Source organism: Hippocampus comes, unplaced genomic scaffold, assembly GCF_001891065.2.
Source record: "Hippocampus comes isolate QL1 unplaced genomic scaffold, H_comes_QL1_v1.1 scaffold149, whole genome shotgun sequence".
Taxonomy (NCBI): Eukaryota; Metazoa; Chordata; class Actinopteri; order Syngnathiformes; family Syngnathidae; genus Hippocampus; species Hippocampus comes.
In genome coordinates, this window is record NW_017805235.1 from 312,560 (window position 1) to 327,539 (window position 14,980).

The 14,980-nt window shown below is 47.4% G+C and overlaps 1 protein-coding gene and 1 long non-coding RNA gene across 2 annotated transcripts in view; one reads left to right on the forward strand and one right to left on the reverse strand.

The window, feature by feature from the left end:
• Window positions 1-11,534, reverse strand: part of LOC109515550 (uncharacterized) — a 13,381-nt gene extending 1,847 nt beyond the window's left edge. The window contains exons 1-2 of the long non-coding RNA XR_002168209.1: window positions 10,481-11,534; window positions 718-849 (exon numbers count right to left, since the gene is read on the reverse strand). This is a non-coding gene — a long non-coding RNA (uncharacterized LOC109515550). The remainder of the gene's footprint in view (window positions 1-717; window positions 850-10,480) is intronic.
• A 1,288-nt stretch (window positions 11,535-12,822) lies between these two features.
• On the forward strand, window positions 12,823-14,440 carry LOC109515549 (eIF-2-alpha kinase activator GCN1-like). Its single transcript, XM_019869394.1, has 7 exons — window positions 12,823-12,890; window positions 12,991-13,125; window positions 13,213-13,390; window positions 13,486-13,560; window positions 13,726-13,854; window positions 13,960-14,010; window positions 14,096-14,440. Exons 2-7 carry the CDS (start codon window positions 13,060-13,062, stop codon window positions 14,401-14,403), a joined length of 807 nt encoding a protein of 268 aa, XP_019724953.1. The 5' UTR covers window positions 12,823-12,890; window positions 12,991-13,059; the 3' UTR covers window positions 14,404-14,440.
• Window positions 14,441-14,980: the final 540 nt, after the last annotated feature.

A 14,980-nucleotide genomic window follows, 5' to 3' on the forward strand; every position in this document is an offset into this window, starting at 1 on the left:
AGGCTGTCAAAACCTGTTTGAAGAAGCTATTAGAGGCCAAATCAAAGTCTGCCCTTTTTGAATATTCACCAACAGTCCGCTGGCCTTTTGTGAGCCCTCGGAATAAAAATAATCAAAATCCAAACGGACCTTCATGTGCAATATTAGTGGGCGGACTCCGGCCTCCGCTGTCAAAGCCATTTATAATTCATGATCCCACACTGATGGGTCCAGGGCACGTTCAAGAGGTCCGCTCCTCACAGTTCATCAATAGCCGCCAGCCGGGTTAGGGGACTTTATTATTGAACGGTGACCATGCGAGTCCGACGCATACACTGTTGTATAATTATGACAACTTCAAAAAGTTTTCCGCCTCCCACCCTTGCTCCAACTCTCCCTCTGTTCTCTCTGTGCTTAATTTACACACTGGCACTTTCATCCCTCGCCACGGGTGTTTGTTTTACAATAAAAGGTCAACCTCATTTGTCCGCACTCATGAAAGGGACCACCGTTGGGGATGAGGTCAGACGACCGGACAGAAAGAAAAGTGGACCGACGGACAGAAGCGCGGCCGGCGCCGAGGATGCAGACCGAGGTGAGTAAGAAGTAGACGGAAACATATACGATGAGAAGATGGATGCATAGACAGCAGGGGACACCGACAGGTATTGGCCCGAGGAGAGATGGCCGTGGCCGGTGATGGCGAGAGGGCGGACCGATCACTAATCATGCTCTCACCTCAAGTCTTCTTCTCTCCTCGCTGCACCTTCTTCACCTCCACCGCGTTCTTTTCCAGCGGTGATTGACGAGGGCACGGTGGACTGAGGTTGTTTCGGTCCCCGGATTAGAAAGCCCTCAAACAAATGAAGCCTGGAAATGGGCCCCCTGAGGGAGCTGGCAGCCACAGGTACACAGACAGGACACACGCTTTAGCTTGAACACACAAGAAGACGAAGGAGGAGGAGAAGAGTGAACCCATTCGCATTTATGTCTTATGGGTAGAGAGTGTTACGACAAAACTGGATTGAAATACTTTGGTGAATAACCAGAAGTAAAAATATATCTCTATACATCATTTTGAGCTGACCATTCGGTCTGTCACAAAACCAATTGAAACCTGCACCTCTGCACTGAGAGGCGGACGTGCTGAACCGGCGACCGCCGTGCTGCCCCGGAACCAACAAGAGAATCCAATGACATCGCAGCAGTGGCAGGTGAGGAATGAAGAGCACACCGTGCCACCTGTTCACGTCCCACCAAGATTGTGGCCTTTTTTTCTCCTTCTGCATTGGTGATAAGGTCCATTTATCAGAGGCTAAACATCAGCCATTACCAAAGCACATTACACATCCGGCATTCCCGCCTCAACCTCTTGAAAAACGATCATCTTCAACCATTGCCCTGCTGTTTCAAATTCAACTGTAGGTGGAGGGGACTGTTGATGTATGAGCAGATATTAAGAAAAAGTTTGATTTTATAGATGTCCTGTGACCCGAGCATGAGTGCCCTCCATTTTCCCCAATGGCGCAGTCCCAGGGTTTTAATGGAGTCTCGACGAGTCATATATCAGCGCAGCTTGTCTCGTAAAGCTCTCCTCGGACCGACCTCACAAAGCACCTCCACCTTTATCGGGACACTTAGGGAGGTTTTCACGAGCAGAAAATAGATGTGTTATGATTTTAATGGAGTCAGCTGGTTCGGTGGGGGGGGGTGAGGATTGTAGCTGGAGTATTCTCGTTTTTTTTTTTGTTTTTTTTTTATCATTAACATTGCGTCTGCTCTGTGTCGAATACATCGTTGTTCTCCCCGAGCTCCTCTTCCGCCCGCGTCTGCGGAGTGTCACAGTGCATCGGCTCGTCCGCTCAGTTCTGGTGATAACAGAATTTTAAATATATACAGTTGTTGAGTGGAATCCAAAAGTTTTCCCGGCGGTGCGCTTCAGTAACTTGAACGTCTCAAAGAAATAGCGTCAGTCGGTTCGCCAGGAACCAATCAGAGAGAAGGGAAGCGTCTACACTTGGCGGTACACCGATCAAGAAAGACGAAGCGGAACTGCGTAGGAGCGGCGGCTGCGCCGTGTTGCATCTGAAGTAAATAGCGAGCGACCAGTGAGGCGCTCTTTAAAGCACGCGGCGCCCCCCAGTCAGAGCCTGTTCTTCATCAGTCAGAAAGGCAGAAATGAGAAATGCAGCTAAGCGATGCTTTCGAAGGCAAAGTTCAGTAATTGGGAATGACAGACCCACACAAAGCATCCATCACTCTTGACCTTTCCATTTCTGTCCATGCTTCTCTTTTCCCCAGGTTTCTCTCTCTCTCGCTCGCGCTCTCTCGCTCTGCGCGCGCAAGACAAGGACGACAAAAGCACGGCAAGAATTGAAAAGCACATCTTGTAGACGACCGCATTTAATTGCTCTTTGAAAGGCGCTTTGTGATGCCATTAAGCTGGACTCACTTTGAAGGCGAAACGAAATCAAATGAATGGATGAATGGACGTTAAGATGAAGCGGCCGTACCTGTGCACATGCGCCGGCTTGAGGAAAATGGACTACATCATCAAACATTTTGATTGAAGAGTGACACGGTTCAGGGAAAGCTGACGGCGGCCCTTTATGGGAGCCGTGCCCAAGAAACATGCTTTCCTTTGTGTCTTTGCTGAAACAGACAAACTTCACATCTGGCCTTGTGTTTAATTTCACGTCAACGTGCGGACAGGAAGCACCTGTCAAAGATGAAATCCGGCAGGAGAGTGAAAGAGAAAGAGGGAATGAAAAAAAAAATGGAGGAAGAGAGCGACGGCGAAAAGAAAACTATGAATCCGTCACTTGTGGGTATGTGTGGCGCAGTCTTCATATTAGAAGAAACGTCAATAAACAGCGCGAGGAAAAACAAATTGGTTGGGAAACGTCAAGTCATTTGAAATTGAGCAAATTTCATGCCCTCTAAATGTCGCGGCGGGACTCAATGCAGGTCATTCTTTTTCTCCGAGCCCGAGGAGCGATTGGGGGAGCAATTACGCGCTGTGGTAGAACTTCCAGATGTGGGATTATTCTTGCCCTCACATTAGCAGATTAAAAGATCACTGTCTGGATAGAAGCGCTCACTTTTTGGCAGTTACGGACATTGACGTTTACGACAAAATAGTCCGGGGGAAAGACGCTCGCGATTCTAAAGAAGCAAGCCAAAAGGCTGCAACGGCAATTCCAAATATCCTGCCTTTGAAAAACAATGGCTACCATACACCATTTTCATTGAGGACGGGTTTTATGAGTGATACCTTCTATCAGTCGTGGGAATTTTGTTTGGAATCAAGGCGTAAAATAGAAACAGCCTCATCCCGAGGCTCCTTCGCTTGCTATTGGAGATAACAAATGAAAAAAAGAAGTTGACTTTTGCGGCGCTCTGCATTTCTACCAAAGACTTTGCCTTCATCAACAGACTCAAATTAGACCTCCAGTCGGAGAGGAGTGACATTTTCTCAATGACCCGGATTTACCTGTAATAAGGTTGCGGTTGTAAGAGGGATTATCGCTTTATTGAAAATACGCTTGCCGACTTCCACTTCAGAATACCTTTGTAGAAATAGTCACATTGTATGCCTCATGTCAACACGAACGTCAGCCATCCTTCCTCTCCACCTCCACAGTAATTACGGAATCAAGCCAGAAGCCTTCCGTCCGTGCAAAAGTGAACAACTGACAGTAGCTGACAAGCAAGATGTGTGCTTATTAGGAATTCCCTCCAATCTAAATGCTAGTTATGGCTCCCACTGACTCTCTAAAATATTTTTTTTTGGGGGGGGGGGGGAGTATTTCATGGTATTTTGCCCTATAAAATGGTTACATCTTCAAGTGAAAGCATTTTGAGACCTTTATTTTAAGATGCACATTTCCTCCAATCTTTGTTTTCTGCCTTGATTTCCCATGCAGTCACTGCAAAATGAGTTGATCCTCAGCCCAAATTTGTGAAATGACTGCTTTCCTGTTCCCCAAATGAGCTCAGAGACACAAAGACTTTCCGACATTCAAAATTGCTAACATGCATCTCCAAAAAGTTTGCTATTGTTGCTCGTGCAATGCTTTTGCCTTGTAGGCCGACGTGACATGCCAGGCATAGTTTGATTTCTCTCTCTTTTTTTTTTGTTTTTTTTTGTTTACAGAGCCAAGTCAGAACATATCTGTTAATTGATATGGTCAGAAGTCAAGTCTGCGCTGCAGGTGATGTGGCATCTCAAGAACAGATGCCAGCTGTGGGCCACATATAACCCCGTTCCACTCCGATGTACAGCTGTAGACCATAAAGCTAAGGTGTGCCACAGAGCGTTAAGCTCACGACATGCACGACAGCTGCAACCTCGGCTCCGCTTGATTATTTGGAACACATATCACCGCGTCAACACTTGCGGCGCTATGATGTCCACGCAATGGCGTCGATTGACAAAAGACCGAGCCGTGACTTTCACAATCAACGAAATCAAGTGTTGAATGTGTTATTTTGAGTCTTGATATCTATTTGTTTTTTTGTTTGCGTACCTCCACAGCAACTTTACATTCTCTTGCAGCCTCTGCGGTACGAATCGGAACATGACATCCATCCATCCATTTTCTAATCCGCTTTTCTTCAGGAGGGTGGCGGGCGTGCCGGAGCCTCTCCCACACAGACGAACAACCGTTTGCGCTCACACTCACAGCTAGGGACAATTTCGAGTGTTCCATTAACCCGCCGTGCATGTTTTTGGAATGCGGGGGAAAGTGGAGTCCTCGGAGAAAACCCGCACAAGCAAGGGGAGAACATGCAACCTCCACACAGGAATCGAACCCCGCACCTCCGCACTGCGAGGCGAAGGTGCTAACCAGTAGAACATGACAAAAGTGATCCTTATCTCGGATTAAAATGACGACACAAAACATAATGCGGCGATGATGAGATGAGATGCCATTAAGCTCGGAGTTTAAAGGCGACGGAAGCCATCATGATTGTAGTCATTTGCCGTTCTTCCCTTTGCATCTTTTCTTTCATCCTTCAAGGTCAAGCGTCAGAGTGCGCCTGCATGTCACTGCTTCTTTGTCTATTCAGATAAAATTGCTGTATTCATCGCGTGTCAGATAAACCTCAGACGGAGAGTGGGTAGTGAGAGAAAGAGGCAGGAAAAAGGAAGAGGGGGCGTGGGGGGGGGGGGGTAGAAGAGGAAAAAAGAAAAAAAGCCGGTGCTATCACGGCGTCCTCCAGCCTGCCCGCTTGCCTGTTTTTATCAGGCCATGACAAATTCCAGCGTTCACCCTCTCCTTTTTACTCCACATTTTCTCCGGCCCTTATCTACTGTCTCAGCACTGCCTCACTTGCCATTTTAGAATAATGTCCCGCCGTGTCTGTAATGACATTGGCTTTGTGCTTCAGATTACCTTGGGATTTGTGCTCTTCGCACCCTCCCGCCAAAACACAAGGCCTCGGGAATGACAATCAGAAGATCCAGTTCTGGACACGTCATCAAACGCACAATTATTGCATCTGTTGGTGCGATTTCCCTCCAGTGGTGATTCTGCTTCCCTTCGGGGATCACCTTGAAGATCTGGACTCTTACGTTCCCCTTCAAGTGTGACAGATTCGCTGCTTCGCTGCTTAATCGCATGATAATTAGCCCGTCATCTCACACAGGACACATAATGAGGACATTAGGCGGCCTTGTGAAAGGACCCCCTGCCAAGCCGAGGATCAATGGTCCGGCCTGATGAAAGGTGGACTACGCAGCTGAAGGTTGGAGGCAAAGCGGGAGAGGGTGCTATCGATTGGGCACAACTCCGTGGCTCCAGTCGCATCGACGTCAGAGAAACATTGCCGGTGAGGTTCAATTTGAAAGCGGAAAAGGAAGATTCAGAATTGAATGACTTCAGAAGCATTTCACTGCAGAAGTTGAGCCCTCCTCGTGAAGCAGTCCCGTCTTTCTGTAGGCTCTTCTCGTGTCTTGCGTGCCTTGTTTTGAATCACAAAACCTGACCAAACGAGTCTTACAATCAAAGCAGTAACATGTTGATACGGCAATGGCATCATTAAATAGCAGAAGCCGCACTTTTCTCGGTGAGGTCATATAGTTTTATTTGAGCATTCGGTGTGATTAGATCGAGGATAGAATGGAGGCCTGTGCTGTGCAAGGAGCGGTAATGAGATTGTCAGGCCGAGTGAATCATTCCGGTCACAATGTGGCAACAATCAGCCCCCACTATGCTGCACATCACACAAGCCCTCTGTGACAAGTCACGTGTTCCAGAACGATGAACTCCCCAGCCCGCACTTCCCTTGCTGCTTATCAATTCCACGTTGTATATGGATATACTTGTCTGTCTGTACATATTCCGGCCTCGCTTGGAAACGGCTCAAATCCGGCCACAAGGCCCACCGGAATCACTTGAACTGTTGTGATCATAAATACTGTCCTGCGGCTCTAAATCACGGGCGCGTCCGTTCCTTCCCTCTTTTGATACCTTCCAGTGTGGTTCGGTCTCAATTTGCAATCTAAATAAATAAATAAGAACTGCTGTGAAGACACTGCCACAGCCGGTGATACAGCCCTCGCCTTTATGTTTTCTCCGCCCTTCCTAACGTCGCAGTGACTGACTTTGAATCTAATAAACATTGCATGAGCCCACTGACCAGAACAAAGGGGAGGAGGGGGCAAGCGTGTTTCTTAACATCTATCTGATTAAAAGAAAAGGGGAGGGGGGGGGGGGGGTTGATGCTCAGTACACGGAAGGGGTGGGATCGAAGCTTTCATGGCAACATCATAAAATGACTGAGGAATAAATGCTATTCATTTGACATGACATCACCACCTTCTGAGGATGTCAGCTTCAGTGGCCTCAAAAGGAGGGCACAATGTTTCCTTTTGTAGGATGTGCTTGGACATGCGCTGCAGAGAATCAAAGAAAATTACCATGCAAAAAAAAAAAAAAATCTCTTCGTGCGTGGCTTTTCTCCAGGTACAGCGACTTAGGCGTGAATGAAAGAATGGATGCTTATTTCGTCTTTGTGCCAATCCTTCAGCCTAAAGTCAATCGTCTGCTGCGTTGGGCATCCGATACCTTAACGATCAATCAGGATTCACAACCTTCAGCAGCTATTACATTTTAAACATCAGCTCTCACAACGGGGCGTTTCTTTGTCATTTTGTTGATCTCCATATGACGGTCAGAGAGATTCCATCCAAAACATGCATACATAATGAACAACCTTAAAGAATATTCTTTTTCTCGCTTTTGTAGAGAAATGTGACACATTGTCTGGCGCAGTATTGCCCTGCCTGGGGTGAGGACCCTTGCTCAGTGGAAGAACCGTAGTAATTTCGCATCTATCAAATTATGGTTTATTGTTTGGCACAGCAACCTCAGGCTACGCGCGCAACCCTCTGCACCGACAGCTATGAAACATTAGATTTCCTCTGTCGCAGTCCCGGATTTAGACAAAGGTGGAGAAGGAAATCAGAAAGAGGGACTCTTGGCGCTTATCTCAACAGGGTCTACGTGAAAAGGAGCATTGAAAATAGCCCCCGTTGCTATTTCAGGGGGTGCGAACGGCATTAACTGCCATGAGTAACGACGATGCAAATTCAATTTGCAAACAGGAAATTGTGTTTGATGCTGCTCTAATGAGTCTTCTTCAAAGCAGCCGTTGATTCAGCGCGGATGACGAAAAGGCCTCAGTGTTGCGTCATCGGATGCCGCATGCCACTGAAGACTCGCGGATCTTTAACTGAAAACGACATAGCTGTCCCTCATCACATGCACATTTAATTTTGGGTGAATAATCGAATCAAGCATTCTACAGCTTTGGTAGACATAGCACATTTGGTAAACACGTATCATGTAGTACTCCGGGTTACTTTAGTGGGGGGCCGGGGGGGGGATCACAGTTCAACAATGCAGCATTTTAATATGAACAATGACACATTTCACCATTTATGACACAGTCAAGGCAAAATCTTAATGAAGTTCTGAAGCCACAATATTCGGATAACATGCACAGCCAGAGGAGCTGTGTGGAATATTCTGCCTTTACAAATATAACAATGTTCAGAAGGGTATGACTTGAACAGTATCCCCACTGTTTCAGATCGAGTTGGGAGTGGCGATATTTTGGGTACCCTAATGACATTTGGACATTTTTGATGTAAATGGACATTTTTCAGCAAGAACTCTGCATCCTGCACCAATGCAAACCACAACCGTAATAACAAACGGTGCTCAATAGATCTTCCTCATACTGCGCATCTAAAGTGTGTCTCGTATTTTGGGTACCCTAATGACAGTGGACATTTTTCAGCAAGAACTCTGCATACACGGTTGTGGTTTGCATTGGTGCAAACCACAACCGTAATAACAAACGTGCTCAATAGATCTTCCTCATACTGCGCATCTAAATTGAAAATGACTCTCATCTTTTCTTACTTGTCTTTACGTAGTCATGAAGTTTTTGTGATATTATGACTGAGCATTTGGCAAAACCAAGATGATTCCAACAAGGCATGGGGCAGGGTATAGCCCGCTTTTAAAAAGTCACAGTTTCCAAACCACTGAAGCTTTCCATCAGCGGTACGAGCTGTTTTTTCTATTCTATTTTCTTTTCCTTTTTTTTTTTTTTTTGGGAGCGGGCAAAGTGACATGACCCCTCCCTCTGCCATTGTTGGTGCAGTCAGTGAGCCCCAATGACTTTTGCCCTTGTCAAAAAGTCTCTGCGAATTTTTTCGGGCACAGTGGCTTGGAATTGGAAGGATCTGCGAAACACTTAAGAAGAGCGGCTTCAGTCGAGGCAACACTTGGAATACAATAACACATTTACAAAAGTGCCATCAAGCGTCGTGAAGTCAAATCAAATGTCTCGGTGATGTTTCAAAGAAACGGGCGTCCATACAAATGTCACAACATTCAAAAAAAAAAAAACTGACTTTGTTTTCAAAGTGTTCTTTGGGCTGAGGATTCCAGAGGTATTGTGTGTGCCCGTCGATGACCAGCATGTCAGTGAAGTTTCACAAGTATATGGAGGCAAACGTGGGTAATTTCCGCATGGGTAGGCTTTGTCAAATATGGAGGCAGACGTGGGTAATTTCCGCATGGGTAGGCTTTGTCAAAGACACCGTAGGGTAGTTTAATCCCCTTAGAGGGTATGAGAGTCGTGTCTGATGGGACTCGCCTTTGCATCTTGCGTTTTAATGACGCGATGCTCCTTGGTAGTGCAGGTGGCCTCTCAGCGTGGAACGGGTTCCTCTTAAGACGCGGTGGGTGTTTCATATCATCGCCCGTGCTGCTCCCCCTTCTAACCTTGCATTTCTACGGCGCTCCCACTGCCTTTTACCAACCCGAGCCGCTCCCTCCCCTCCCTCAGGCAACACGTGCCCCCTCTTAGTGCCAACATGCCCTCGTCTACCCTCCCTTTCATCCCCCGCCGCTCAGTCTTTTTTTTTTTTTTCCCACGCCCACCTTTTCGTCATCACGCAGTGGGAGTGGTAACACGGCACGTGCCGCTTTTTAGTGCCAACAAGATCCCCTGTGGCCCGACTGCCCCCCTCGCCATCGCCGCCATCTTCCTGTACTTACTCGCCCAATCATGTTTTACCCCACCTCCCTTGCGCTCTTCCGCTCAGTGTTCCCCTCATTGCTATGTAAGAGGGGATGCCAGACTGCTTTGCATATGGCTGTTTAGTCCTTTGTGGCAGGCGGGGCGGCATGCGAATATGCAAAATGGGGATAGGAGGCATTTTGTACCGTGATGAGGAAGGGGAGAGGGCGGCGCAGTGGGAAAAACATCGCGCCGTACGTTTGTGCGCTCGTGTGTTGGTTTGCGCTTTCCGACAGATTCGTTGCGGCGGCGCTTGGCGCGGGAAGGAATGCCACCGGAATCGGCGTGGCGATGGAATACCATCCTCGGCGGCCATTATTTCAACACGGAGCTCCACTTATCGCCTTTGGCCTTCTAGCCCGTTTGAGGGACGAAGCTCGGGCGGTTGTGTTTGGTTTTTTTTTTCTTCCTTTTAGTCATCGTTACTGTAAATCCACGGCGACGAGTCAGCAAATCAGCAGCACGTTGAGAAGAAAGGGACAGGGAAGTAATTTTTTGCTTCCCCCTCCTCGTTGCCCAGATCCTCTCCTACTTATCTGCGGCAGAGAGCCAATGGTTCATTGTAATTGGCCGTTGTCATCATGCAGATGACACGCCGTCAGCGCTCTGAATATCATTAGCGCCTTTGCATACCTCCGCTCTTTTGTCTTATTCCCGTCCATTCCTCCCGTTCCTTTATTCCGAGGCTCGTTTGGCGATGCAATATTCCAAAAGGTAATAATCATCCATGAGGCAGCGCATCAATATGCGCAGAACGGCGTAATGGGGAACGAAGGTGCATGTCTGATTGCCGTTTTTTTTTCCCCCCACTCATTAGCTCCAGAGCGAGTGCAAAAGAATCTCCCGGGCGCGAGGAAGGAATGACTGCACTCGTGTGATTATATTTAACTGTCCTTACATCGGGGTCCATTGTATAGCTCTGCTCTCCGTCCCTTGTTTGCATATAGCAGCCTTTCCAGGGGGGAGAATAATTGCTCTTAATTCTTCTCTGCGGCGCTTGCCTTCTGATCCTCCACAAAAAAGAAAGAAGCAGACGTTTAATTTGCATACTCCGCATACTGATGAGGCGTGAGTTGCGGTCCGCCTAATTACCCAGTCCTTCAGTCACTCTCTCTCTCCTCCTGGAGCGCTTGCTTTTAACCCTTGCGCACCCATTTGCCATCGCATCTTCTTCGTAGGAAACCCTCGTCACGCATGCCGTTAATTCATCTGGAGGGGCACAAAAAAAAAAAAAAACAAGCATATCAACGCAATGACAGACGCTTCGTTCGTTTGCCTTCGTTTACTCCCCCCCGTCTGTGTTTATTAGCTAATTTGCGGCTCCTCGTGCTCGCGGCGCTCCTTAAGCTACCCGCTTTGTCTTTGAAATCTACAAAATCGTACAAGAAATCAATACTTAATTGATTATTCGCGTTCCCGCAGCTTCCAACGACGGGCAAGTGCACGTTGGTGTTAAATCCAAACGTGAGCATGAGTGAGTCTCTGCTAGATCCGGTGGCATTCCCGGTGCTTTCGAGGAAGCGGGCGGATGAAATGGCAGTGAGCTCTGAGTGAAGCAGTGCAGCATCTTACGCGCGCGTGTATGTGTGTGTGTGTGTGTGTGTGTGTGTGTGTGTGTGTGTGTGTGTGTGTAAGAGACGTACCAAGGTCCCCTCAACCACACCAAAAGCCAGAGAACTTCCAAGATTTGGAGAGGATTTACTTCTCAACTCTCTTTCTCAAAGGGAAACATCATCAACAACAAGAACAACAACCAGCACCAGCACCACAGGTCTGTGGGCAAAGGAAGCATTGCAGGCTCCCGGCAGATTGTGGAATGGAGTACAGTATATCCTTCACCACCCTTTTTGTTTTCTGTCCCAATGCCGACAAGAGAGCGCCCCGACATGCCACCTGGACCCTTTGGAGGACTATATGGCAAAGTGGGCGTGGAAAGAAGAGCGTGAGGAGGAGCAGGGGGAGGAGAAAGAGGGGGGTGTAAAGGGTGCCTGGTGCCCCGTCTCTGGTATGCCACGAGGATGGCAGGCACGTCATGACGGCAACTGTAGCGCAGATTGGCTTCAAGGGGGATGAGGAAGGGGAGAGCAGATGGCAAAGCTGGCCCGGTGCCAAGGAAACAAAAACATGAGTGAGCATGGGAGACATGGGAGAACAGCCACCACGACCTACCCCTCCCTCGGACACACTTGTTGCCGCATTTACTCATGTGGAAGAATGACGTGGCTGCAAATGCGTCATCGTGAATTTCATGACTGCCATCATGCCCGACTGGAGTGTTTTCTTTCCAAATCATTGAATTTGTCAATGCCACGAAATGTACACACGAGAGTGTGTGAGAGGGCCGACAGCAAAACAAACGCGTCTGGCCTCAATTTGACCTTCCATCTGTATCGTGCAGCAAAAGGCCAACTATCGACTGCTGCGTGCTTATGGTCTTGGCTGCGGAAAAATGTGTTGGAACAAACTTTGCCCTTTGTTTGTACACAGTGGAAAATTGCTGTCGTCATATGTGTAATGATGAATAAAGCTGCTGCCTCATGGTCTTTTGGGCTTCAGAATATTTCAAAGAACACCGAAACCCAACATATATGCTTGAAAAGGAGTTTTGCTCTCGGCAACCATGCCAGCAGTAGCTTCGAATGCCGAGAGGAATTCGACATCCCATTGAATGTTGTGCAATGCTTGGAGGTAGCGCGCCGGCTGTTGCGTGAGCCAATGTTGTTCGAAAAGGGCCCCAAAATTCTTCGATGAGTCATGTTTTCCACATTGGCAGGTGGACGAGACGTTCGAGAGCATTTGTCAGAAGCTCTGTTCCACGTAGATCAAGACGACTTGTTTAATCCGACTCCAAATAAGGAATAAGCGAGACGAGGCGATGCATATCTGCATGCTAATTACACGGTGAGAAGTGGGAAGAGCAAAAAGCGCCCCCCTTGCCTCTTATTCGCCAGACGGAGCGAGGGCGAGGGAGGGTAAACACTGCGGACGCCAGCGAAAAACAAGGGGACGAGTGGCGCAACACTCGGACAAACGAACGAAGGGATCAAAGGGAGACGCAGACGAGACGAGCGATTCATTTGCCGTTTGGTCTTCCTTGGTGCTTTCGGGAAACAAAGCAACGCAAACGGAGGTGGCAGGAAGGAGCCGAGGACGAGGAATGGGGCTGGCGTGCCGCTGGAGGGGGACATCTTAAAATTAAAATTATTGATTGATCTTAAGGTTGCCGGAGGGGGCGCGAAGTAGTGGGTGGAGCCAAATCTACTGCTCAGAAATCAAGCCTGAAGAATCTCACTCATCTTTGTGAGGGAGTGAGTAGAAGACTCATAGACAAGAGTCAGACATCATCAATTCCACTGACGTGTACACACTGGGTTCCGCTGAGATCTGACATTTTGGCTTCTTTCCCAGAATCCGGGTTTGGTTGATCAGTACATCAGCGCCCTGTTGAGTCTGGACCCAAGCCCTACAACGCTAGCTATGCTGGGTGTGTGTTTGGACTTTTGCACATCTCAGAAGGACAAAGCTACAATTGACAAGCATAAGGTAAGTTGTTAGCATCATATTATGGACTGTAGATTCAGTGTTTTGTTATACTTACCGCTAAATAAATCGAGACTCACAACCTTGCAGGGGGCCATGTTGGACCTGTACATAAAGATGGTCTTAATGAGTAAGACAAAAACGCATCAACACATTCTCGACAAAAGCGGCTCCTTGTTGCGCCACGTCTCTCACTCTGAATTCAAGGAGCTACTTCTCCCCAGCATTCAGAAGACAATGCTGCGAAGTCCAGAGAATGCTATGCAGGGTGAGCTGCTTTTTGGATTGTCATGGCTCTGACTAATACACACTCTCTTATTCCTCAATTCCTAATGGAGTGTCTCCTAATTAATCTCTCACCAGCAATTTCGTGCCTGCTGTCTGCCCTGACTATTGATCTCAGTCAGTATGCCATGGATATTGGAAAGGCTATAGCAAGTAAGGGATTTTAATCAAAATTTAAACATGGGTGTCTTCTTTTTTTTTTTTTTTTTTTGAACATTTGTCCATTTACATTTTACCTAGATGTATTTGAAACATGCGAAAAAAACATGGTTACCAGTAACGTCTGTCTCTCTCTTTTTTTGTTTGTTTGTTTTGAAGGCCAACTGAAAGCCAACAATGCCCAGCTAATGGACGAAGCAATCCAGGCACTGCAGAACTTGGCCCGACAGTGCAGTGACAGCAATGCTGTACAGGACATTGTCACACACCTATTCAAGATTCTTGGAGGTGAAATAGATATTAGCCATCTCAATGATTCTCTTTGTGGTTTTATATTTGACATAGTTATAATACAGTAATAATGTTGTAATTTTGCAACGTACATGATTACAGGATCTGAAGGAAAGCTAACAGTTGTCACCCAAAAAATGAGTGTTTTGTCAGGTATGAGACATCTTCTATTGTGAAATCCTCATCAAGTAAAGAAGGGAGAACGAACCTGTGGCTTATAAATGTTTCTGATTTTTAGGGATTGGCAGCTGCAGCCACCATGCAGTGTCAGGAGGCTCAAGTCAAACTTTGAGCTCTGCAGTCACAGTGATGTTCATCCCTTATTTGCAGCAAGAAGGTATCCTTGATTTATTGATTTTTTTTTCCCTCCTCCACCCCTCTTTGTCACTCTGGTTAAGTGAGGTCAAAGTCCTTGGAGCTCATGCTGTAAATATTTGCTTAATCATCATCAGGAAATTGCCATGCCAGTGTTGTGTACACTTTCACATCGTGGACAGCGATGCAAATGACTTTCATTCTAATTTGCCACAATATGATTTAATTTAATAATTCAGTGGTTTCAAATGCTTACTCAGATGTTCAGTGGAATTTGGAGTTTGAACGTTTGGTTTTCATGAACAGTTTCCGTGGGCCGTTGCTTTACAGCAGTGCCGCGGGTCACTTGAATGAGAACATCCACCGCACCCTCTTCTGGACTTGCCTCGAGCGGTCCGTGACACAAAAAAGAATCTCTGCCGATTCTTTCGAAAGGCCCCATTTTGGCGGCTCTCATTCTTTGTAGTTGACCAAGTGTTCCTTGTCTTGCGTTTGCTGCGGTCCTCCTCTGTGATTTTCCTCGAGAGTACTCTCGACATGGTGCGATACCGCAAGTCGTGTGCATCGCCTGTCGCGGGTGCATTTGCGTACCTTTCTCTCGGGTGGGTCGAATGCTCTCCAGTTATTGGCGCGAAGTTGGTGCAGCTCATCAAACTTGAGGCTAATGTTCTCGATGGACAACTGAAGCATGTCCCAAAAACCAGCCAGGTCGGAGGCTACGGGACGAGGGTGCGCAAGGGGGTTCTGCACAAGGGGCACAAGGAACACAAAGAGGAAGAGGCTCACGAGCGCCCGCCGACATGGAGGC